The sequence below is a fragment of the Haliotis rufescens genome, unplaced genomic scaffold, assembly GCF_023055435.1.
Source record: "Haliotis rufescens isolate VD_foot unplaced genomic scaffold, xgHalRufe1.0.p SCAF_15, whole genome shotgun sequence".
Classification (NCBI taxonomy): Eukaryota; Metazoa; Mollusca; class Gastropoda; order Lepetellida; family Haliotidae; genus Haliotis; species Haliotis rufescens.
This window is the reverse complement of record NW_025963835.1, coordinates 31,106,830-31,134,560: the sequence shown is the minus strand read 5'-3', so window position 1 is coordinate 31,134,560 and position 27,731 is coordinate 31,106,830. Positions and strand designations below refer to the sequence as shown.

At 42.1% G+C, this 27,731-nt stretch overlaps 1 protein-coding gene across 3 annotated transcripts; it reads left to right on the top strand.

Annotated features, from left to right (window-relative positions):
* The first annotated feature begins 239 nt into the window (after positions 1 to 239).
* Positions 240 to 27,642, top strand: LOC124132013 (dynein light chain Tctex-type 5-B-like). Of its 3 annotated transcripts, XM_048396466.1 has the most exons (4): positions 240 to 544; positions 10,886 to 11,019; positions 19,394 to 19,500; positions 25,541 to 27,642. In XM_048396466.1, the coding sequence occupies exons 3-4, from the start codon at positions 19,405 to 19,407 to the stop codon at positions 26,105 to 26,107; spliced, it is 663 nt and encodes a 220-aa protein (XP_048252423.1). In that variant the 5' UTR covers positions 240 to 544; positions 10,886 to 11,019; positions 19,394 to 19,404; the 3' UTR covers positions 26,108 to 27,642. The 3 variants fall into 3 exon arrangements, with proteins under 3 accessions (XP_048252423.1, XP_046351539.2, XP_046351540.2); XM_046495583.2 differs by lacking the exon at positions 10,886 to 11,019; XM_046495584.2 differs by lacking the exons at positions 240 to 544; positions 10,886 to 11,019; positions 19,394 to 19,500 and adding an exon at positions 21,034 to 21,150.
* Positions 27,643 to 27,731: the final 89 nt, after the last annotated feature.

The following is a 27,731-nucleotide window of genomic DNA, read 5'->3' as shown; positions in this document are numbered from 1 at the left end:
TAGCACCGTGCCATCAAGCAACACGCAATTACTTCCCTGTCAATCAATGAACCAGGCGTTTGCTTACCCGGCGTTGTAAATTAGTATCCCGCAAGCTCCAACTGTACGGCTATCGTTTTCATCGATCACAGCTATTAGAAACCCCCCTGGCTGTCATACCACACCGTATAATAAACCCCACACAGATTTGTTAGAAAACATTTAGCTGTCCGCAAACAAAAACATTCCTCTAAACCCGTCGCAGTAATCCAGATTCCATAGCCCCAGTTCATTTCTCTTTACCGATCTATATACATAAACTGCTTCATTCTTTACAGCCGATCTTTCTCAGGGGATTTGGGTATTGAAATACTAGACTCCCTACTCTCACCCCCGGCGCGTCGTGGACGGGTTGAGCTGTACAGCGAGGAGGGACAGAACGGAGACTGTTGACACACACTGGATCGGAGGCACTGTTACCTGTACGTCGGCGACTTTGATCTCAGACCAGGTGGAACGCCTTTTCATGGTTCTTGCAACAGAGTTTGGTTGTGATTATACAAAGGTAAGATTTGAATTACATGCATGTGATTGTCTGAGACTGGAACATTTAACGGGTTTATAAAACATGTTCATGTATAAATGTAATTGTATATTTGGTACATGTTTCGTATTCTAAGCACAGTAAGTGTGAATCGAAACAAGATGTGTTACTGTCCAGCTCGCCATCTAGGACACCGTACGGTGTTGTCAGTCATGAATGTTTTAGCTCGCAAACAAATAAAATGGGCATCCTTTTGTCGGCGACAAAGTGTGACTTCAATAGCTTTCATCTCGAATATCGCGAAAATTGACCATTGAATAAACTACCGTTATTATAAGGGTTAAAGTTCATATCACTGGTTAATTCTGGTTAACGCGAAGTAACGTTAAAGACTCGTTATAACTGTACCGCTAACTCCTAAGATATGAAAGGATTAAGCGGAGTCGCGAAGATTGTCTCTCTCTCTTTGTCGCAAAAGTGGCCACGAGAGGGGCACGAGTCGCTATTCGGTTTTTCCCGGAATTACACGAGTTGATCACGAATGTGTGTGTTTGTGTGTGTGTGAGTGAAAATTAAACGTCGCATCGGCATTGTTTCAGCCATATCGCGACGAGGTGTGTGTATGTGTCTGTGTGTTTTGTTTGTTTTTGGTTTGGTTTGGTTTGGTTTGGTTTGGTGTGTGTGTGTGTGTGTGTGTGTGTGTGTGTGTGTGTGTGTGTGTGTGTGTGTGTGTGTGTGTGTGTGTGTGTGTGTGTGTCTGAAAAGGTAATCATCAACTGCAAGGGTGGTATATATTAGAGTTGAGTTTACAGAAAACAAAGTTGATTTTGAGTGGCTTCAATCCAATCCGCTGAGACTGCCAGTTCGCCCTTGTATATTCTTTTTTAAAAGAGTCACTTTACCTAAGTTACTAACGTCTCCGTGCACGTAACCGAGGCCATGGCCCGTGGAATTCCGTTGGACCAATGCTGGCCGTTTCAGGCGACATGGATGGGTGGGCAGACACTGTGACTTGGATGATTGCGTGTCATCGACCTTCGACGGCGTGGGACTTGGCTCATAATATCAATCACTGGATTGTCTGGTCCAGACACCATTGTTTACAGGACGCCACCATATACCTGGAATATTGTCCAAATGTCAAGCATCCGCCGTAGAATGTCTGTCTGTGGGTCCACAACAACGTTATTGAGGTACAGTTACAAGGTGTTGCTCTGACTCTCAGGTTCCGATCTCATTAACTTAGCTGACATTCCTGACCATGGTCCTAATAAGGTTATAACTCCAGATCCCCCATGTCATCAATGCAGTGGCCATCAGGACATCTCCTTATTAGTCATTGAATACACAAAGAAAAACGTTGAGCACACCCCTATTTCTGAACCATGACAAATGGCAAAAATCATGGCATGGGATGACTGACCACAAGAACTGGGCGATACCAATGTCATCGGATAGAACAAACATCTGACAACAAATAAAGAAGATATTGGCGAGTTGTGATTGAAATTTACTGACAAAAACATCATGGTAACACAGGCACTGCTTTTGACCTTAGACAATACCTAAAAAAAGTATGGAGCTGCAGGAATAAGTAAACGAGTTACGTTTGATGTTTCACGTGAAAATGTTTCTTAAAGTCTGTACTTGACATGACACATGAAACAGATCAGTAGCGGGTATAACCGCCACGTGCCCGGATGACGCATTCCATCCTACATCTCATGCCTCCAGTCAGACGTTGGATCTGTTGATGGGTCAACAACAACCACTCCTCATGCAATGCTGCTTCCAATTGGCGTAAATCTTGTACAGGAGCATCTCGTGTTTGTATGCGCCGCCCCAGAGAAAATCCCAAACATGTTCAAGGGGGTTCAAATCTGGGCCCATTGCTGGCCAGGGTAGAGTCGTTATTGCATTGGCCCTCATGTAATTTGTCAAAATGAGGAACGACGACTGGCCTCAAAACGTCCCTGATGTACTGATCCCCATGTAATTTGTCAAAATGAGGAACGACGACTGGCCTCAAAACGTCCCTGATGTACTGATCCCCTGTAATCATGAGAGATACACCCCCAAACCATTACCGAGCCCCCGCCGTATGCAACAGTCGGTTTAATGTTCCTGGGGGTGTAGGCCGTGTTCCGGTGCCTCGAAACTCTCGTTCTTCCACCAGTGACGTGGCGCAGAAAGCGACTTTCGTCTGACCAATGATCTCAGATTCCAGTTCTGTCGCGCAATACACCATGCTAAACGAGTAGTTTTGTGTCGATCTCTCAACAAGGGACGCTTTATGACTCGTCTAGCCCGCAGTCCTGCTGCTTTCAGCCGGTTTCTGACGGTTCTGGTGCTGAAACGACGATTGGGCAACCACAACTGTTTCAGACGAGTACTTGTTAAAAAGGGTTCTCGGCGTATGAGACGAAGAAGGTCCCTGTCTTCGCGATGTGCCGTCACAGGAGGTTTTCTGGATCTTCCTGTACATCACAGATCTGAGCATGTTTCTCGACTAAACCGTTTACGACAGTGTGATGATACCCCAAATTCTGACCAATGTCATTACAAGACATTCCTGCGTTATGCATGCCGATTATTTGCCATCTTGTTGCGTTTGATAATCGCCTTCGTGCCATGGTCACTCAATGTCATGGAATAACTGTTTAAAACCGAGCTTAAGAAAGCAATTTTAACGTTTAGATATATACTGCTATTAGAGATACTTGAGGGTAGCATGCTGCACGGGCATACCATGCATGGTACATGAGCTTTCGTCACGCATGACTGATTACAACATCTCGAGAAAACATATTTCTTCCCGTAATTATATCTTTCATGACTGTTACAAATATTGGGACCAAACAAATATAAAATATATTAGGGTGTGCTTAACCTTTTTCTTTGTGTATAGATCAAAGAATATCTCGACTTCATTCACTCCCTATTCGGACAGTCGTCCGGAGTTCTAAGAATATCCCGACTTCCCTCACCCCCTTTTTGGACATCCCTCCGTGGCCAACATGTATGTTCTAGCCAGGTCAAAGGTGTGTCCACCATCAGGGGGATGCTGGGGGTGAGGATACAGGGCCCGTCCTGCAAATCTGCCTCTGATACAAGGCCCTGTGAGTTCGTAAAGTTCGGAGTTGTCTGTAATAGCCATATTGGTACAACGGGGGATTGCTCAATTATGTTACTGCTGTATAGCGGGGATGTCATTTCTATATATCTACAACTATAGCGTGACAGGGAGAAGCCCAATATCATATGTATAAATCATGATTGCGTATTACACCGTCATTATATGGTTACGGAGACATAATCAATATCATCACACTGCGGGTCAGTCCTTTCCTTCCAGTCACCTACGTGTTTAAATATATCTAGCAATTAATCATCCGGCTATTTTCAAAAGCTTTTATAGCGAAAATTAACTTTATCAGCACACATTTATCAAACCTACTGTGATGTTAACATGGGCGTCATAGATTTCAGTGTGGTGAAACTGACTTATGGTGGGATTGATACAGAATAACAAGCTTAGTTTTTAACGGTATCCAGTTTTCGTGACCGGTTTGTTTATGAGCGTGTAATTCTCTGCACAATTGGTATTGGCATGGCGGGGAATTATAACGATTGCTCTCCAACTAATGTGCCACAAATGTCCTCGACTTCTCATTCTCAGGAGTTCTCGTTCCCAGGAGTTCTCATTCCCAGGAGTTCTGGTTCCCAGGAGTTCTCATTCCCAGGAGTCCTCATTCCCAGGAGTTCTCATTCCCTGGAGTTCTCGTTCCGAGGAGTTCTCATTCCCAGGAGTTCTCATTCCCTGGAGTTCTCGTTCCCAGGAGTTCTCATTCCCAGGAGTCCCCATTCCCAGGAGTTCTCATTCCCAGGAGTTCTCATTTTCAGGAGTTCTCGTTCCGAGGAGTTCTCGTTCCCAGGAGTTCTCATTCCCAGGAGTTCTCATTCCGAGGAGTTCTCATTCCCAGGAGTTCTCATTCCGAGGAGTTCTCATTCCCAGGAGTTCTCGTTCCCAGGAGTTCTCATTCCCAGGAGTTCTCATTCTCAGGAGTTCTCATTCCCAGGAGTTCTCGTTCCCAGGAGTATTCATTCCGAGGAGTTCTCATTCCGAGGAGTTCTCATTCCCAGGAGTTCTCATTCCCAGGAGTTCTCATTCCCAAGGATTCTCATTCTCAGGAGTTCTCGTTCCGATGAGTTCTCATTCTCAGGAGTTCTCATTCCCAGGAGTTCTCATTCCCAGGAGTTCTCATTCCCAAGAGTCCTCATTCTCAGGAGTTCTCATTCCCAGGAGTTTTCATTCCCAGGAGTTCTCATTCCCAGGCATTCTTATTCTCAGGAGTTCTCATTCCCAGGCATTCTAATTCTCAGGAGTTCTCATTCACATGATCACCCTCACCCTCACATGCCACCCTCACTATCTTTCTGTCTGTTTATTCTCCTTGGGGTATGGTGGCACTGACGCCTAAGGCGCCACAATTGGCTGTGCAGAGTTACGTCCCTTATGCGTGCCATGATCCTATAATAATGAGTTTGAATCCCAGATTGGACTATGTCGATTATGTTCCTAAGTTCGTCAGCAGAAGCCCTTGTTTGTGGTGTTCGCCAAAGTGGTACGCGTCTGTGACGACTCAACCACTCATCCACTCACTTACTCACCCAAACACCCACTCACTGACTCTCTCTCTCTCTCCACCCGTGAAGATCCGGGTTAGAATAGGTCTTCAGCAACTAGATTGTCTGATCCAGACTCGAATATGTACAGACCGCTATCATATAGCTGGAATATTGCTGAGTGTTGCGTTAAACATAAAACAAACAAAAATCTCTCTCTCTCTCTCTCTCTCTCTCTCTCTCTCTCTCTCTCTCTCTCTCTCTCTCTCTCTCTCTCATTCTCCCTCCCTCTCTCTCTCTCTCTCTCTCTCTCTCTCTCTCTCTCTCTCTCAGGTCAATGGCATTGGAAGGAGAATGCCAAGAGGTCTAAAGCTGTGCAAAGTTGGGTCCGACTTGAGTGTATTGGCAGACAACCCACGTTTTCAAAAACAATATAAGCCCCTACTAGACTACAAAACTGTGTTTGATATCTCTCCACCTTGGGGTATAAACAGAATGATAAACCCAAGACTACACTCTTTCCAGCACGTTATCAATCATAATGACGCTTTCGTGTGTATCGATGTTGGTAGATTGTTTGGTCATCTGAGAATAATGTGATATACGGCTATATCGACCAGGGAGCTGGGTTGATCGACGTTGCGGGGTCTATCGTACTCAAAACAGCGGGTCTTATACGCATACGAACTGTGAATGGACCCCAGGTTTTAAATCCTATGGGACACACACAAAGTACGGCTGTTTCAATGATCAAGTTCATCGGAATTCTAGATTGCATGAAATATGATCTACATTTGTGTTCTTCAGTCTGACATTAGAAATAGTCTTAAGGTTTCTTCGCATATGCAGTGACACAACATTCGTAAAACTGTTAGAAATCAAGTGAAGCCGAGGACCCCAATGTCCCGAAATGTATTACTGAGGGTCCACTTGGCTCGATGATACACAGTGAGTGAGTGAGTGAGTTGGATTTAACGCCGCTTTTAACGGTATTACAGTTATATCGCGGCGTGTCAGCTTAATGTGGGAGGAAAGTCCGAAGTGATGCAGGTCTCAGACGTTTACCACTTCGGTATTGGTGCTGACAAACCTAGAAACATAATCGAGGCGAACCGGGATTCGAACCCACAATCATAGGTTACTGGTGTTCCCAAGGGACGCAACTCTGCACAGCGAATCGCGGCGCCTTAGACGACAGGGCCGACTAGACGACTGCTCAATTAGTTCACGTTTGGCGATCTAATTTGAAATCTTAGGTCGATTGTATTCTATAGCAAAGAGTACTTCGATATAACATGTTATGAAGTATCTGTGCCAAATACCGACATATGTCGTTGAAGGATGACAGTAGTATGAGTCCTTCACATTATAATCACAGGTTAAAGGTTGATGAGTATTTATCGACATATTCCTCTCTTTTGACATACGCCATTCAAACTGGTTCTTGCACGGGGTACCGTCTATGTTATCTCAACCAACAGACCAAGCCGGTAGTTCTTGACATATAATATAAACTATTACACCCCATATCCCCTGTCAAACAGCATAACATTAGAACGCTTTCAACTTTACGGAACGCCAAACGCTTTCAAACTTGGATGTAATAACACCACAGCCATGAGGAAAGTTTAGACTTTCGAATAGAAATTTAATCGTCCGTGGCACAATATATGTGCGTCTTGAAAGCTCGTTGACTTTTGTGGAAATTGTTTTGTGGCCTACTATATAAATCTGTCATTTGACACCCATAACGATTAACAAGGACATCTTTTCATATGTAGGGAAGGAGAGCTGACGTTGTCAAATACTTGACAGGTCCGCGAAGAACGTTCGTGGTCTGTTGTATTCTGATGTTTATGCCTATTGTAATTATAACCAAGCACAGTCGGTGCTAGTTCCTACATGTAGGCCATGTTTCCAAGAGGGGGCGACGGGGTAGCCTAGTGGGTAAAGCGTTCGCTGGTCATGCCAAAGGACCGGGTTTGATACCCGGGTTGTTGGATGTTAATGTCTATTGTTATTATAACCAAGCACAGTCGGTGCTAGTTCCTACATGTAGGCCATGTTTTCAAGAGGGGGTGACGGGGTAGCCTAGTGGGTAAAGCGTTCGCTGGTCATGCCAAAGGACCGGGTTTGATACCCGGGTTGTTGGATGTTTATGTCTAATGTAATTATAGCCAAGCACAGTCGGTGCTAGTTCCTACATGTAGGCCATGTTTTCAAGAGGGGGCGACGGGGTAGCCTAGTGGTTAAAGCGTTCGCTCGTCATGCCAAAGGCCCGGGTTTGATTCCCCGCGTGTGAAGCCCACTTGTTGGTGTCCCGCGCCGTGATACTGCTGGAATAGCATACAGACAGATATTACCATGCTCGACATACAGATAAATGGTCTATGTAAAGATCAATGTATACACGACCGGTCACATTGTACATTAACTTACGTAAATCACAATATGATGTTCAACCAATTAACATCTTTAAAATGTGATGGTTGTCTCATAATGTTGTTGTTGTAGTTGTTGGGATACGATGACATGCTTCAACCAAGTCAGCGAGCCTGACCACCTGATTCCGTTAGTCGCTTCTTACTGCAAGCATAGTCGCCATTTACAGCAAGCATGTGTCGCTGAAGACCTATCTTGCCCCAGTTTGTCTCATAATGAAACCCCGTAGTGTAACCAATTTGAATAGCATGATAGGAACTAATGATTTACCACGTAGACAGGTACGTAGCACGTAAAATGGACTTAGCTCGTAGACAGGACTTAGCACGTAGCCAGGACTTAGCACGTAGACAGGACTTAGCTCGTAGCCAGGACTTAGCTCGTAGCCAGGACTTAGCTCGTAGACATGACTTAGCTCGTAGCCAGGACTTAGCTCGTAGCCAGGACTTAGCTCGTAGCCAGGACTTAGCACGTAGACAGGACTTAGCACCTTGATTGGACTTAGCTCGTAGACAGGACTTAGCACGTAGACAGGACTTAGCTCGTAGACAGGACTTAGCTCGTAGACAGGACTTAGCACGTAGACAGGACTTAGCTCGTAGACAGGACTTAGCTCGTAGACAGGACTTAGCACGTAGACAGGAATTAGCACGTAGACAGGACTTAGCACGTAGCCAGGACTTAGCACGTAGACAGGACTTAGCACGTAGACAGGAATTAGCACGTAAAATGGACTTAGCACCTTGATTGGCCTTAGCTCGTAGACAGGACTTAGCACGTAGACAGGAATTAGCACGTAAAATGGACTTAGCACGCAGATTGGCTTAGACTGCTAAACATACGACACATAGTTCTTTTCAACGTTCTTCCAAAGGCCTAGCAGTGCTTTAATCGCCTGTACCGCTACCTGATACAAGCGCATGTTGTGCCACCTGCTTGACATGGCGCTGTTGAACGGGCGGTTTATTTCTTAAATGTATAGGCTTGACTGCCTTCAATGGCGGGTATTGTGTTGGTTCTTTCGCTTGTTTGTTGTTTGCTAAGGCCATAAACCGGCACACAACCCGATCTGCCAACAACTTGACACCCAGGTTAAGTCTGAAAGCAATTAATGATCGGTTATGGGGATCGAGCAGGTATAATAGAGCCGGGAAGGCTCCCTTTAAAAATTTCTGTTTCTTGTGTAGGGTTTGTTGTTCGTAACACTGTTGGGAGTTTGGCGTCTCCATGGTTACAAAGATAAACAACTTGGAGGAAGCAACAAGTGGAATTTCCGGAAAAATGATGCATGTTGTTTCTTCTGTTGTTTTGGGTTGTTTCTATTCTAATATTTGTCACAGTCTATCTGTCGTACTGTAATGAGGATGGTTTAATGTTGTTTAACGCCGTACTCAGCAATATTTCAACTAAATGACGGCGGTCTGTAAATAATCGAGTCTGGACAAGATAATCCAGTGATTGACATCAAGAGCATCGATCCACGCAATTGGAATAAGATGACATGCATCAACCAAGTCAGCGAGCCTGACCACCTGATCCCGTTAGCCGCCTCTTAGGACAAGCATAGTCGCCTTTCGGCAAGCATGTGTTGCTGAAGACCAATTTTTACACGGATCTTCACGGGTATGTAGAAGTAGTAGTAGTAGTAGTAGTACTTGTAGTAGTAGTGGTGGTGGTGGTGGTGGTAATGGTACTCTGAACTCTGTTAGTGAGTGAGTTAAAGCTTTACGTCACATCGGCAATATTTCAGCCATATCGTGACGAGTGAACTCTGTTAGAATGTAACTGAGAAAACAAATTGATGTATGGAGAGTATTAGGATCAGTTGGGGGTCTACGTGACAGTCTTTCTCGGTACTTCACATCATTAAGTGCCGTTCAAGGACAGTCAGCTCTAGGCTATGTTTTGGGAAACACTATATCGTACGACAGGAGCTTTAAACCAGCGCTAATCCCCGAATAACAAGGCCGTGGGGACACTCGAAATGAGGCTTTCATTATATTTCTTACATTTAGCCATAGACATATTTGTCATTCAATTGGACTCGACGACATATTCAGGGGTTTCAAATATTACTAAATTTCCTCATATCATCCCGGGGTATCATCTACTTCATTGTTTGTTTGTTTCTTTGTTTAACGCCCCACTCAGCAATATTCCAGCTATATGACGGCGGCCTGTAAATAATCGAGTATGGACCAGACAATCCAGTGCTTGACATCATGAACGCTGTTATGACATGCATCAACCAAGTCAGCAAGCCTGACCATCCGATCCCGATAGTCGCCTCTTACGACAAGCATGGGTCGCTGAAAACCAATTCTAACCCGGATCTTCACAGAGACATATATTCTCAATTAGTAACACGGGGAAATAAACGGCTTTTTTCTGATCCATGGGAGTACTGGTTTATGAGCAGTATGTTATATCAGGGTTTGTCAGCTTCGAAGGAAATCTAACTAAAACTAAAAATAACGCATTTTTAAGACGAATTTCTCGCTCGACTTCAGTGATGCCATCTTCCCGAGGCATGAGTATATAAAAGTCCAGTTTCCACCCTTGCCGAACTAGGTTGGAATTCCTGGGCCCGATCGTAGCGCCACCAGGGGCTATTACGAGTATTGTCCCTTCTGAGCCTCTCCTATGGACCAATCAGGTTCCACCTCTCGTACCACATGCATTGTTTCAAACAAAATGGCGGCGCCGAGTCAGGACGATCTGATCGATAATCAAGATCTATATTGTGAGAAAACGGATCTTACATCGCGAAGTGCATCAAATCACGGGAGCACATTGATTAAAAACATGAAAAGATTTAGAAGATATCTGTTGAAAACGAATTGGCGGCGCACATGCTTTACAAATCCTGCAATCGACAGAAATCTGCACGACAGTTTACGAACCGGATTTCTATTTCGTTGCGCGATTTTGATTGGACTATGCATTGACTCGTTATTCCAGCCAAAATGTAACTCCATAATTCCAGCATAGTTCGGCAAGGGTGGAAACTGTACTTTTATAGTCAGTTAACTCCCTTGCCACGGGAAGATGGAGTGATGCAAGCTGGAGATGTTACGGTAGCTGGTTGAAGCGTCGTAAAACCCCAACCATCGACTCCCTTTAAACAGTGCTACCTCGCGCCGACCCTATCATTGAATAGGGCCATTCGTATTCATGTGAGAGTTTGTTGACATTATCGACCAACTTTCAGGCATCAATCACCGCACGTTATTGACACGCGGCCCAGTTACAGTTAATGACGCATGCAGAAAACACAATATATATACTCCTCAGCACGCCGACTTTGTGAGGACTCCACACAGTGTCTTCCTACCGTCCCGGGGTCTATTGACACCCTGTGTACAATCAATGTCCTGGTGTTGGATCGACTGGTATTTCACGTCTGCTTCGGAGATTTACTAATTTAGGTAAGATTAAGTAACTTTTAAAATGTATGAATCCGGAAAACGATATCGTCTTGTATAATTGGTCTTCGTCGAGATTACCAAACAATTGAAGACGCATGGTTACGCCACTGTTCCAAGCAGCGTTAAACTAAACTCACTCAGTTGAATCGGTAATGTGTTCATGGGTATGTTAAGTCAATATTCAATTCGGTTTGTTTCGTAAATGTATGCCGTATTACAATGGACGTGATGTACCTAGATTTTGTTCGGACAATACTGTACTTCGATGTGACATCGCTTGATAGATATATAGATAGCTAGACGTTTAATGAGGTTACAATCAGTTGTAGACAGAATGATTTTAAGTTTTTATTTGGTCGGATATTCGCAATGTTTCTATGGTAAGTAATCCACCCGTAACTTGTTATAACCGGGGCAGATTAACAGAAAATGATAGTCGTCCTCCCAGCATTACAAACACAACATAGTCTTCTGTTACGTGGGATATCAGTTTATTCTCAGAAACCACAAAAGGTGGTACAAGAGCATATTACAATAAATAATTATGCATATGTACAAAAAGCAGACAAGATGGCAATTAATAACAACGTGATTACCTAGTATTTTTAATACTAATGGACATTTTTACAATAAATCTCGATAATTTGTTTAGATCCTGTGTGTTTGTTGTTGATAAGAGTTTTACAAATTTTATAATATTTGGCCATTCAGTATAATATGGTGAGAGAATTGTTCTCCTCTCTAATTTAAAATAATTACGTCTGAATAAGTAGTGAAATTCATCAGCAATAGATGGGGAATTACATAATTTACAAGTTCTATTTTCCTTTGGAATATTTTTCCATCGGCCAGTCTCATTATGATTACAGGTTCGAAATCGTAGTATTGGAATTGCTATTCGTTTTGGCAATAGAAGATATTTATCGAGAACCGGAGTGTCCTTTAAATGTTTATAGTATAAGCCTTTAGAACTAGAATTAACGTCACTTTTCCATTTCTGAAAAAAGTGATCTTTAAGTATTTGCTCTACTTCTGACACTAGCCACTTTGTTGTGCAGATTGACGGATTGTTAAATACATATATCAGCGTACCTCCCAGTTTCATCACACAGCTTATGCGAAAAACACCTAAACCGAGCTAGCTCCACTCTCAATTTACTGATGGTCACACAGTTAAGATACAACTCTGTACCAAACGATACCTTGAATAGAGAATAAGAGAAAGATTTTCTACCCTTTTCCAGAAGACTATGCCAAACCGAGCTAGCGCCACTCTCAATTTACTGACGGTCACACAGCTAAGATACAACTAAGGTACCAAACGATACCTTGAATAGAGAATAAGAGAAAGATTTACTACCCTTTTCCAGAAGACTATGCCAATCCTGTTCATAATTTAGTATGTAAACTACATTGAGGTAAGATTTATTTACGGAATCGCTGTGTCTAAATGTTGATATTGAAGATCGTTGTTGTAAGTGCTTCATATTGAAATATATGCAGATTCTGTATTGTGCTTCATTTTAGATGTTTATATTTGGATGATCCTGATATAACGAATTACCGATAACACGAACTGTAATGATAATGACCACTATGATTTTTTTATATCCTTTATTTATTCTCGACTTATCGGAACAGTGAAAAGGGTACCGCTATCTGACTGTTTACATGTTTAAAGTATAAACTGAAAACGTGGCATCATGGTGTAAAGGTCATATGTTTTATACTACTCAAAAGCAATTAAAAGAACACCCGATTATTTATGTTACAACAGTTAATCTGTTGTGCAAAGCTTTGAACATCCCAATCTCATTAAAATCAGATCCTAGTTCTCGCTATTGCTAAACAAGGATCTGAGGACATCCCATTAGGGGTCACGTCAGAACGACCTTTCATCCAACCAATCAGAGCGTCGCTTACCAGATCACGAAAGTGACAGTCGGAATGTGATTTCTAATCATGCAATCTCGAAAACTTTAACATGTGGTATTCCGAACGATAGTTACCGGCTTAACGACTGAAACCATACAAAAAACTTATTTTAGCCATTCCAGAATGTTCTTTTGTTCAGATTTCAAATTTGTAATCGAGACTTGGTCAAAATATGTTTCGAAGTGTAGTGGCCAAATTGAAATTAGTGCCGTAAAGCACGAGAAAGCTGCCTTCTGATTGGCTAATGTCGACTTCTTGTCAGTCATTCCATTGGTCGGTCAACGTTCGCGCAAGGTCGGTCTGACGTGACGTAATGGGACGTCCTCAGATCGTTGTTTAGCGGTAGCGAGGACTAAGATCTGATTTGAATGAGATTGTGAACACCCTATTATTTCATGTTGCTATAGTTAATCCGTCGTACAAAGCCTTGAACACCCGATTATTTCATGTTACTATAGTTAATCCGTCGTACAAAGCCTTGAACACACGATTATTTCATGTAGCTATAGTTAATCCGTCGTACAAAGCCTTGAACACCCGATTATTTCATGAAGCTATAGTTAATCCGTCGTACAAAGCCTTGAACACCCGATTATATCATGTAACTATAGTTAATCCGTCGTACAAAGCCTTGAACACCCATTTATTTCATGTTACTATAGTTAATCCGTCGTACAAAGCCTTGAACACACGATTATTTCATGTAGCTATAGTTAATCCGTCGTACACAGCCTTGAACACCCGATTATTTCATGTAACTATAGTTAATCCGTCGTACAAAGCCTTGAACACCCGATTATTTCATGTAACTATAGTTAATCCGTCGTACAAAGCCTTGAACACCCGATTATTTCATGTAGCTATAGTTAATCCGTCGTACAAAGCCTTGAACACCCATTATTTCATGTTGCTATAGTTAATCCGTCGTACAAAGCCTTGAACACCCGATTATTTCATGTAACTATAGTTTATCCGTCGTACAAAGCCTTGAACACCCGATTATTTCATGTAACTATAGTTAATCCGTCGTACAAAGCCTTGAACACCCGATTATTTCATGTAGCTATAGTTAATCCGTCGTACAAAGCCTTGAACACCCATTATTTCATGTAACTATAGTTAATCCGTCGTACAAAGCCTTGAACACCCGATTATATCATGTAACTATAGTTAATCCGTCGTACAAAGCCTTGAACACCCATTATTTCATGTAGCTATAGTTAATCCGTCGTACAAAGCCTTGAACACCCGATTATTTCATGTAGCTATAGTTAATCCGTCGTACAAAGCCTTGAACACCCTATTATTTCATGTTGCTATAGTTAATCCGTCGTACAAAGCCTTGAACACCCGATTATATCATGTAACTATGGTTAATCCGTCGTACAAAGCCTTGAACACCCATTATTTCATGTAGCTATAGTTAATCCGTCGTACAAAGCCTTGAACACCCGATTATATCATGTTACTATAGTTAATCCGTCGTACAAAGCCCTGAACACCCGATTATTTCATGTTGCTATAGTTAATCCGTCGTACATAGCCCTGAACACCCGATTATATCATGTTGCTATAGTTAATCCGTCGTACAAAGCCTTGAACACCCGATTATATCATGTTGCTATAGTTCATCCGTCGTACAAAGCCTTGAACACCCGATTATATCATGTTGCTATAGTTAATCCGTCGTGCAAAGCCTTGAACACCCGATCCTTTAACGTAATATGAAAGAGTCGGGTGTTCTTTAACTTCAATTGAACAGTGGATATAAATAATAGCATTGAGAAAACACTTAAGATGAAAACTACAATACATTATCACATCAATTAAGCGACAGTTATTTTACGTCAAGGGGGCACGGGTGGCCCAGTCGTCTAAGGCGCCGCGATTCGCTGTGCAGAGTTGCGTCCCTTGTGCACGCCAGAAACCTATGATTGTGGATTCGAATCCCGGTTCGCCCCGATTATGTTTCTAGGTTTGTCAGCACCATACCCGTGCTCTTGGGTTTCACCGAAGTGGTAAACGTCTGAGACTCGCATCATATCGGGCTTTCCTCCCACATTAAGCTGACACGCCGTGACTCACTCACTAGTTTACGTCAAGGTCACCATGTGCTACGGTTTATCACGGCGGCCAGTAAACAATGTGGCGGATACAGTACCAAACACGCCTCCAGGGCCCGATGACAGCCGGGTCATACAGAGAGAATCTGCTCTAACAAACAGGCGAACGATCCCCGGCCGCGGCATTGCAAAAGACGTTAAGAGATGGTACTTGTTGTTACCCTGCATTAAGGGATTTAAACAAGGACTGATTTTTGATAAACTGCGGCATGGTATATCATTGGGCTAGAGCTAAAAAAACGATATTAGTCCAGACAACAGTATAGGCAGTATCACACACATGCACGCGAGCATGCAAGTAGACATATTTTAGTGCAATAACGCAAAGTTAAACCCAATGTCACCTCATCTACTACAATTATAGGGGGATGCTGTTGTTTTGTTGTTTGTTGTTTGTTGTTGTTGTTGTTGTTTTTTGTTGTTGTTGTTGTTGTTGTTAATGTTGTTCATGCTTTCTGTGTCTGGTTTGTCATGGCCAGACCTGGTTATTTACAGCTTGTTAGGCGTTCTGTCAAGTTAAACAGCGTTCTAAGGTAATGCATTTTGACAGGGAATATGGGCTATAATAGTTTATATTACATGTAAAGAGCTATTGGCTTGATCTGTAGGCTAAGATAACATAGACGGTACGCCGTGCAGAAATAATTTGAAATGCTTATGTCATAAGAGAAATATGGTGTCGATAAACACTCATAAATAACCTAAGGATATAATGTGAAGGGCACGTACTACTGCCATCATTCAACGACATATGTCAGTATTTGGCACAGGTACGTGACAAAGTGTCGTATCGAAGTACTTGTCTCGTAGCTTCTCTATAAAACCCAACCGTCTTAAAATTTCACATGGGAACGCTAAACGTAATATTTTTTTGAGTAAACATGTCATCACATACCTATACCCCTTTCGTTATTCAAACCAGTTTTGTTCGGATACGAGTTAGACGTGTTGCAAAACTTTGATCAGAATTATTTATTTTCGTCATATATTGACGAAGAAAGTTTATGCCGACTGTTTGAAGCTCCAGACTGTGTATTTCTCATTTTGTTGCATTTAATCAGATTTAATGTGTAATGAAGCGTGACCTAGTGCATAAAGCTATGACAAATGTAGAATTAGAATCAGTTTTCGGGATCTGTATAGCCAAGTGATTCATTCCAAATATTAAGTTGTAGAAAATAATGTTAGGAAAACAATTCTTCGGGATCAAGAATTGGAATCAAGTGATTTCTTTAAAATACAGTAAAGTACGGTTATAACGAACTCAAAGGGACTACTAATTTTAGTTCGTTATAACCGTAGTTCGTTATATGCACATATACAGCATAACTACAGCAAATAGTCGGGACCAAAAAAGTAAGTTCGTTATATCCGCCAGTTCGTTATAAGCGTGTTCGTTATAACCGTAGTTTACTGTAGTATCCAACGAGTCTTCCATCTGCATCTTGTATTTAGGTGTCATAGACAAATGTATGTCTACCCAGCAGGAAGTACATGTACAGAAGGGGTGGTGGGGTAGCCTAGTGGTTAAAGCGTTCGCTCGTCACGTCGAAGACCGGGGTTCGATTTCCCACATGGGTACAATGTGTGAAAGTCATGTCTGGTGTCCCCCGCCGTGCTATTGCTGGAATATTGCTAAAAACGGCGTAATCCATGCTCACTCACTCACTCACAAGGGACCCAGTGAATGATAAACATGTTTACAGATTTCGATGATTTTCTGCAACATTCTAAACTTTAGTACCAGCTTCTCTGGGGCCAGCCCATGGAGACCCGGGTCGGGTTAGATGCCCAGCATCCTGCTGCTGATAATAAAGAGCGACTAAACTTGGTCGGATTGCTGAGAGAGGCGTCAGCACACCCCGACCACGTCGAGTGCTGCTCAAGTTTTTAAATGGTCCTTGATTATTTACAGACCGCTGTGCGGCGCTTAACAACATCCCCTCAATCACTCTCTCACTCACTTATTATGCACGTGCAAACCCTTATCTCGAAACTCCCATTTTTTTTATCAATTTAAAAAATCACGTTCGACTTCGTCTACGATGTATTATTTACTGTTATCTTGTCATAATAACAGCCTTCATTTACGTGCTATCATATGTCAGTTTTTTTGTCGTTATTACTACTTTTATTATCATATGTTTAGTATTGATGTTATAATCAACAAGCATGAAATATTCATATCCCCCGTCAGTATGACATGTCCAGTTGTGTGCACGGCATTTGCCAAGTCAAACTCATTGCTATAGAAACTCGAAAAATATTTTTCATAAAAATTTCCTAATTTTGAAAAGGCACCACTTTACCACTAGACCTATCTATGTGCCAAGTATGGTGAAGAAATATTGTACGGTTTTCAAAGTCAAAATGGAAACTCGAAAAAATATTTTTTGGGAAATCCCAAACTATCAAAAGGCACCAGTTCACCCCTAGACCGATCTATGTGCCAATTTCTGTTACGATTTATCTCATGGTTTATTTTTATCTGCTCCGGAAACGAAACGTAACGGACGGACGGAAGGACGGGCGGACAGCACCCATTCCTATAATAATAATACGGCGTGTTGTTTGCGTTAACTCCTATAACTATCGCAGAACCCGGATGTAAACTGACCGCTCTGTACTCTCAGCTGTCGGGGAGCTCAGATAATCGGCTCTGTGTTAACCGTCTTACATCACCTCGCCATTAGGCTTAACACATACTTTACTGGATAAGTTAAGGCCATGTGATAGACTATTATAATATTTACATTTCTGCTTCAAGTACTCACATCACAAAGCATTCGTGGAAAAAGGTATTGCTATAGTACACGGGGCATACCGACCCATTATACGCACGAGACCGCAGGATGATCTCGCGTCACTGCGTGAGATTTTACGCAGCTTTGGACAATTTAATTGAGTTTGAGTACCATCAAGATTACTAAACTATGTCGTCCCTTCTCGCCAAGAGCAGGACGCGAAGAGGCGCCGGGACGCGAATACCACCTGGCGTCTGATGTGAGTCACGTCTAAAAGTAAACAGACGTTAACATATGACAGCGTTTATAGTAGAGCTGGGACCGGTAACTCTCGTACTCGTGTCGGGTGGGTACTGAGTAGGACCCGGAACCGTTTTTAGTCACGTGATTATATTGTTTAATGGCAAAAATTATCTAGAACTCTATGGTTACACTATAAGTGACAAATGTTCACATATCTCTCCGACTATGCACATATTCCTTCTGACTTTATATGTTTGAATAAAGATAAAACTTCAGTCAACTTCAGTGTATGCATGACCAGATCATACCTGTATGTAAATACATTTTGACAGGAGTACGGTCAAACGTTTCCCAATCGGACATTTTGTACCTATCTCTTGAGACCTACAGCGGGTACCGGGTAGTAAATTTGGACTCGTTCAGCCCTACTTTATAGTATTTGGTATCTCACTCCACAGTCACACACCATCAATCCGAGGTCGCAGCTGTAACCATGCAGATACAACGACATACAGTCACTAAGGCCACACACAGTAACCAACCATCCATTAATATCAATCCACTTCGGTTTTACACTTTCATTTGTTCAATTTCATTTGTTTCAAAAGTTCTTGAACAGATTATATTGGCATTGACGTCAAGTGAGTGAGTGAGTGAGTGAGTTGGGTTTAACGCCGCTTTTAACAGTATTCCAGTTATATCGCGGCGTGTCAGCTTAATGTGGGAGGAAAGCCCAAAGTGATGCAGGTCTCAGACGTTTACCACTTCAGTGAAACCCACGAGCACGGGTATGGTTCTGACAAACCTAGAAACATAATCGGGGCGAACCGGGATTCGAACCCACAATCATAGGTTTCTGGCGTGCCCAAGGGACACAACTCTGCACAGCGAATCGCGAGGACTGGGCCACCCGTGCCCTCCATTGACGTCAAACCCTTGGACGGAAAATAATTGCTTGTTACGACTTTGATCTAAGTATGCGCGAATGCCATCAACAAGCGTATCTCTCCGGTGTCAAGAAGCTGCCTTTCATTGGTAGCTTGGGTTTTGTTTTCCACAGCCCGTCTTGTTATAAATTAACTGTCATTTTGAGAAACTGACAAAGCTTAGCGCCTCTGATCTTCAGTTGAAGATTTTCTGTCAATTTTGAAAAAAAGCTTGTAAAGCCACACGCGTCATTTTAAATATACAGTGTTAACAAAAACACCGGTCTTACAATAGACAGTGGCAACTTACATTTAGCAACTACTATTAACCGATTATGACAAATTCCTGTTTTAACATTTGTGAAATATTTCTACTGTAAATGAAATGTTCCATTACTTTCAGCTCGTGTCGCCATGACGACGGAAAGGTTGACGATGCATGCGTTGAAGCAGAATGACAACGTTCACCCCACCTTCAAAGCTTCGACTTCGGGTACGGGAAGTAAAGAGGTACGTCCAAAAATTTAATTAAAACGATACTTTGTCGCTCTTGTAGGAAGATGCTCCATACGTTGTTTACCTTTCTCATTCGTAGGTGAACAAATAAAATAACAAAAAAACTTTTCCATAATCATAAAAAATCTCCATGAGTCTATTATACGATTCCGACTAATTCCTAAGGATGTCTTTACGAATCACTGTCAAACAGTGTTGATACCAGGTGGCCGCGATGAGGTGAGCGAATCCTGCCCCACTTGTGGCAGCCACACAAACACACGCAAAGGCAACTCAACTGTCCACCTGAAAAAAAACCACGGGAACATATGGTACAAGTCAAATTAGGGTACTGCATCGGACATAATTTTGGTCACTGATGCGGCAAATTTGGAAATTTCGTCCACCATAAACCCTTTTGACAGCTTTACCAAGGACATTGAATTATGTAACCCTGATAAAAACCATTTGTTTAGCAAGAGTTGTATGGCGCTCTTTGAAGTCTTGGTAGAAAGAGCATGCTTGGTTGTACCTCAACAGTTGTGACATGTAGACACCAGGGGGTGGAGCTGGGACAAGAATGGACACAACTGACGGATACCAACGGATAACTTTAAAGTACATTGTATAGTACCCTTGAAATAAAATATTTTTTACTTGAATCGAAGAACTGATTCTGGGCATGAAATTATAGATTTTGTATGTGTATTTGTTGTTTAACGCCTCATTCAGCAATATTCCCTATATGACGGCGGTCTGTAAATAATCGAGTCTGAACCAGACAATCCAGTGACTGATATTATGAACGTCCCACGCGCTCGTCACAAGTCATCAAGCCAGATCTCCCGATTAGTTAAGTCGCCTCTCACGACAGGCATAGGTTGCTGAGTCCTGTTCTAAACCCAACACCACCCCACCCGAAACCTCGCTTATCCGGACGGTGTCATTCTCAATACAATTATAACGCAAAATGTCCACACTAAAGAGGTTTCATTATAATGCGTTTGAGTTAATATTGATACTAATTATTTAAATAATCGTATTGCTTCGCCAGGACCTCCACAATCATCACATTAATGCTTACTTTGTCACTTGTAAACATGTTATTGAAATGTGCCTAAATCGCTCTTAAAGATCGAATAGATCAATAGTTCGACACTTATCACCGATTTCTGAAATTACATAACCGCATCTCTTAAAAGAGAATTAAAAAGTCATTTTTAAAAACGGGTTATACAGAACGTGAGGTTTCAATAAACACCATCGCTCTCATTATTCCCAAATAGTTCAATATTTAAAGTTACTTCAGATATCAGATTTACCGTTAATGATTTCAGCTGCTTATGGCAACACCACTATATTTATGACAGGCGCATGTTCACGGGGCTTAAACCGGGTGTTTATTGCAGATATTACAAATAAACTGTTATAAATCATATACTTGTGAGTGGGTAGCCACCACTTGAAACCCCTTTCACAGTGGCTCCCCCTGTCGACGGGATTTGACACGCACGACGCTTCACTTATAAGCGTAAATATTGTTCCGTGATTAAGGACCTGCTGGGAAGTAAAAGCGACAGCACTCGCTGTAGGGAAATTGTTACGTTATTTCACAGAATGTCAATTATTAAAGGACGCGGAATATTTGATATGCGGAAGACCATTGTAAGTACTATCTTTATATTTTCTGTCAACATATCTTTCATTTTATAAATGTATATACGTCTTTGCTACAAGTATTCATCTGTAATACTAGCACAGTAATTAATATTATTTGCACTTTGCAACACCATTTTACTTTTATAATGTGTATGTGATCAAATGAATGAGCATCAATTAACAATAGGTAGTAAATACACCTCACTAGACGGGTAGTTGCCGTTTGACTGCCCAATGCCAAACAATTTATGCTTCAGGTTCGAATCCCGTCAGGGTAATTGCATTGATCAATTTATCAATTCAAATGTTTATTGTACGAAAGCTATAGACCCAAATACATGAAAGGCAAACTATACAGTGCACGATCATGTTTCAAATAGGGCCTAGTGGTTAAAGCGTTCGCTGGTCACGCCGAAGACTCGGGTTCGATTCCGACATGGGTACAATGTGTGAAGCCCATTTGTGGTGTCCCCCGCCGTGATTCAAATAGATTCAAATGCTCCATTTAAGTACATTTCTGCTCTCGAAGGCATGCCTGAATATAGCATGCCAGATGATACATCCTAAAATTTGTGGTTGCCTTGAGGCAAGTAAATTTTTAAACTTAAGGTCGATTTATATATTTATAGGGTATTACTTTCGAATACATATATGGAATCATTTTGCAGATACATTTCTAGCGTTAGGCTCTAGCTATGTTATAGTGCAAACCATTTCAATACTTTTATTTAAAACCTTCGTTTATCTGAAATACCGAATTGTTTCAACATGCTTCCATAGCGCACCGAAATTTGATCCCCTTTCTTGGTTAAATGTATACAGCAGATAGTCGTCGTATCTTCTCTAATTATACGCCCCTCCGGGGAGGACCCTTAATCCACAGCGCTATCTATAAATGTCAGTCAACACCTTGCGTCGCCGTTTGTTACGTATGTACATGTACGTGGGTCACTATGGAAACATGTTGAAACAATTGGGTATTTTAGATAAATGAAGTTTTAAATAAAAGTAGTGAAATGGTTTGCACTATAACACTACCACTATTAAACAACATTCTTAAACGCTAATACCCCGTTCACATGCACAACATTTACTAACGTACGTAATTTTACACATGTGTAACTATACATACGTGCGTATATGTAAATTTACTATGCGTTCACATGCAAAGCATCTTAGGTGTGTAAATAAAGTATGTAGATTGTGTAAGGAACACATATTCGTCAGTCTGTTCACGACTTTCAACACAAAACAGGTTGTTTTCCCCCAATCAAAGTTGAATTAGAATAGAGTTACTTCACCGAAAATTTTCGCGCGAAGCAACATGTGTTTGATTTAATTTGTACACAAAGTTTTGACGCCTTGAAACCAAAAGAAAACACCGTCCGCTCAACTCTGTATATACGCATAAAAGTGGGCAACTGTTGACAATTTGTTTGGTGTTGGCAAAAGAACAGATATTAATTAGATCATCCTCTTACGTTGACATAAGTATGCTTCAGACATGATGCAAATGAGAGAGAGAGAGAGAGAGAGAGAGAGAGAGAGAGAGAGAGAGAGAGAGAGAGAGAGAGAGAGAGAGAGAGAGAGATTTTGGTTGGTTTGTTGTTTAACGCCACACTCAGCAATATTCAAGCTATATGGTGGCGGTCTGTTCACATTCGAGTCTGGACCAGATAACACTGTGATTGATATCTTGAGCATCGAACCCGTTAGTGTTGAATGAGTGTTGTATTAATGTTTTGAGCCATGTTAGATCGGGGGAGCACTAGTCCTCATACCACCCCACCCCACCCAACCCTAGCCCCATGACCAACAGTTGCTACCCATAGGGTATGGGTGCTTACGCGTAACCACCCCACGTCCACAGACACCCACAGCGAACATGACAGTGATCTCTCTAAGCATATATCACTTGTTTACTCCAATTACTGCAGTGATCTATGTAAAGTTGCAGGGACTACCAGCTTGAATTCAGACATTGTCTCCAGTAGTTGTCTGTCTATCCATTAACCTACCCAGAACACATAAACACATCTGTTGTGTTCAGGACAGATAGTGACAGTTTATGGTTGTCAGAAGATCCTCAACCCCTGACCCTTGACCTTTGATGTGACACCAGAGTCCACGTGTAGTGGGCGTAACGGTCACTTTATCCTGGTTTACACACACCTGTACATGTTGAGTGGGCAGCTCTATGGTGGGTGTCGTTGTTGATGCAATGTATTTGCTATGGCATTGCTAAATACACACAGACATTATTGCGTGGCCGCTCATGTTTCCAGGGAAACGACTTACATCACATATTTATTGTGTAATCGAGTTACCGTACTCGTCGGACCAAGGGCAACAGGTGGAGCTGCGTTGGATCCCCTCTCACATAGATATTCATGGAAATGAAAAGCAGACTCACTGGCGAGGCTAGCTCTAGACAAAGCGGATATACAGCCTATTCCCTTTAGCAGAGACCATATAATATATATATATTATATGGTCTCTGCCTTTAGTAAACTAGAGATAAAAAGCAAAATTAAAGCCTCTATGGCCCAAAGATGGCAAGCCCAATGGGACGTAGATCGGCAGATGGCTATACAAAATTCAACTCATACTCAAATGAAAGGAAAATTGAAATTGCCATCTCACGCCTCAAATTGGTCACAAAAAGCACTATGACAAGGTTTTTTCATCTTGCAATCAGGCTGAAACCATTGACCACGTGTTACTAGAATGTCAAGACCATGCCCCAGCCCGGGCTAGGTTAAAACAAGAATTGCAGTTAGATCCGCTATCTGTCATAGATCTCCTAAAGCCAAGAGATGCAATAGCGAAGGCCAAACTAACTCTATTTCTGAGAGATGGACAGCTGCTCGAACGTATATAAACAGAGCAGCCAAGGATAAAAATGAAAGTATATCAATATAAGAAAATAGAAATCATATCAATACAAAAACAGAAATTATGTGAATACCAAACTCACAATAGATAAGTGTACCCTACTCAAACACAGGTGTCCCAGGTCAGCCGAAATTGCTTAATCAGAAGTCAACCTCTAAAACACTTATTGCCACAAACAAACAAACCACACTCGGATACGGGGAGGTTGGGCTCAGTAAGAGGGGCACCTTATTCACACACACTTTTTGGGTTGTTTGTTTGTGTTTTGTGGTTTTTTTTTGTTTTTTGTTTTTTGTTGTTGAATGATTTCTTCTTCTTGTTGTTGTTGTTGTTGTTGTTGTTTTTGTGTGTGTTTTTAGGGGGGTAGGCATTCCTAACATTCAGGAATATCTTTAGGTTTTCGCGTATATTAAAAATTAAAAATGCACACTTCTCACAAATAGGTATCTGCCCTTGGTAACAATGATAAACGACGTTAAACAACGCTTTGAGTAAAACATTGTGTAATATACTTGCTACATGATTACAAGACTGTGGAAAGCGAATTGCCAAGTCACAAATAAATAAAATAAAATCCACATAATTTGAGGCATAACGTCACAATCAGAAAATACATATCTGGGTTATCGGATTTGCCAACCCTGACATTTGTAGAAACAGATCTCATCACATCATGCAGCTCCAGGAAGAGTTCCACTAGGAATGTTCAAACGTTCTCATACCCTGACTGCATAAAAACACCAAGTCAAATAAATCCTTTTCATTGTCTTTATCGATCTGTAAATCAGTCTCTCAGTTGGTCAAACATTCTCTATATTCTCGACATACCGACCCTGCCTGACCCGTAAAGATCGGGGTAGAACAGGTCTTCAGCAACCCATGCTTGCCGCAAAGGGTGACTGCTTGTCGAAATAGGCGACTTACGGGATCGGGTGGTCAGGCTCGCTGTCTTGACTAACGCATGTCATCACATCCCAATTGCGTGAGTCGAGTCGATGCTCATGATGTCAATCACTGGATTGCCTGGTCCAGAGTCGAGTCCATTATTTACAGACCGCCGTCATATAGCTGGAATATTGCTGAGTGTGGCGTTAAACAACAATCAAACAAACCGACCCGGCCTACCATGCGATGTCTGCGTGTGTCTAAATAATAATATTCAAACAATACAAACCATGTGTGAAGAGGTATGGCTATTGGTCAGTTCAAAATCAGAATCAAGTTTATTTCCCCGTGAAGAAATATAAATTCTTGAGAATTATGTGTATATCATATCATGTTCATCTAAATACAAGCAGGCGTGCGTACGCCAGCTAACAGAGGATTTAGATAAGTTTCGGGTGGCTATAATCTGTGGCCTGGCTGTTTGTGTGTCATCGTACCCCGACTGCGTGAGTTGTTCTCATGGCGTCAACGTTTGCTGTGTCTGTGACTCAACTATTCACATACTACAGCCTGCAATATTGTTCTCCAACCAAATCTCCTTTTCTTTTCATTCCAGCTGCCTCGTCAAATATCACGATCGGAGTTAGATGTCCAACCCAAGAAAAGAACCCGTGCCATCAGCAACAGCGAAACCTCCCCCAAATCTTTGGCACAGCCCACAAAACCCAAGATGTCCATCTTCAAACTGGTAGCAGCGACACGGGCATGGCGCAGACTCGCCACGAAGAACAGCAAATCCAACAGTTCTGTAAGACCGCCCCCCAAGCTCGAGAACACATTCAAACTGAAACCTGATGACCGGAAGAGGTTCATGCCACGCCAAGTCGAGAAGCTATTGGCTGATGTTCTGGCAGCAAGGCTGGACAAGGTCGAGTACGACCCACGCACGTGTAGGGACATCACAACAGATATATCGGCGCATATCAAAGCCAGGGTGAAGGCCATGGACTTTCCGCGCTATAAGATCGTTAGTAATGTTATCATTATGGAGAACAAAGGTCAAGGGGCACAGGTCGCCAGCAGATGCGTGTGGGATGCCAGTTCGGACTCTTTTGCCACTTACACCTACAGGAACCACACCCTGGTTGCTACTGCTTATGTCCACGGGGTCTACTATGAATGAAGGTGATATCCGTAGCTGAGCAAAGACCTGGATGCCTTCATTCCTGCCACCAGAACAATCTCATTAAAATCAGATCTTAGTTCTTGAGATCTGAGGACATCCCGTGACGACAGAACGACCTTTCGCGAACTTTGACCGACCAATGAAATGACTGCTCAGAAGTCGACATTGGCCAAATAGAACGCAGCTTTCTTGAGCAACACGACACTAGTTTCAAACTGGCGACTTCCATTCAAGACTACGCATTGAAACATAGTTTGACAAACTTTCCGATTCAAAATTTGAAAACTGATCACATGCAGGAATGTCTACAGTGTAATAGATAGCCGAGATTGTATTGCAGTACGTCCCACGGGCTACACAAAGTCTCCTCTGTTCAAATGCTTATCCCACTGGAGCGAGAGACAGACGATGATTTTGACATATGCAGTCGTACATCCCGTAACAGTCGCTAGGAATACCCCGTGTTAATCATTTCGAAGTTGCATGATCTGAAAACCATCAGACTGTCACATTCCTGATCTGGTAAGCGACGCTCTGATTGGTCGGATGAATGGTCGTTCTGGCGTAATCTGTAATTGGATATCCTCCGATCTTTGTTTAGCGGTAGTGAAAACTAAGATCTGATTTTGATAAGATTGGCCACCACAACTGACTCCTGAAACCATGAGGTCAAGGTCAGGGACTAACAATATTGGATACGATCTTCAACATTTGAGACTGGATTTGGAACAGTGCTGTACTGAGTTCTTGGTTGAATATTTATCTGATACACATCACCGAGAAATCTGATTCCTGGTTCATCTATCTGCGACAGTTGTATTATATTACAACCTTGTGAAAACTTTACATTTTAGTCACTCGATGTGCGCCAACAACTGGCCAACTGGAGTATACTCAAACCAGAGACGTCAATATTCTTCCCTTAGTTAGCAAACTGTGTATGTTGAGACCAGGTATATGCGAATATACCCACTCTGACCGCTACAAAGAGTTGCAATTCCTACATTTTGAATAAAAGTGACAAGACCCTTTTCATAATCATAAATAATCTCTGCTGGACGCAAAATGTGAAGTTTCAATAAACTGCATCCTATGGGAACCGGTTTCACAAGATTTGGTTAATATTCGCGGATTATGAACTCACGAGGTGCTTTATATGGCAAGAATATCACCTCCAAGGCCATGGTCCGCACGCACAAAGCGGTCTTAGCGCTAGGCATGTTATAACTCTCATACATACTACTCAAAGCTACTTAAATCGGCGTAAAACCATATTCACTCACTCACCATATTCCAGCGTTTCGGATTGTGGGTGAAAGCCCGAATTGTTGCTCTTTCCAGTTTTTTTAAACCCACGGGTATGGGGCTGACAAACCAAGCATCATAATCAGTTTGTATCTTGGATTGGAACCCATGATTAGTGCATCCTAGCACAACTGTGGGAATGTTTCATAAAACGCAGTTAGAACCAGTCACATATCACCTTGTCTGTTGTTTTTTTCATGTTAAATAAAGTGATATCTGCATAATCATATCTTTCTTGTTCCTAATACATGCTGGGGTATAAGAGTGTCTCGATCGTCTAAGGCGCCGCAATTCTCTGTGAGTTGTGTCCCGGAAA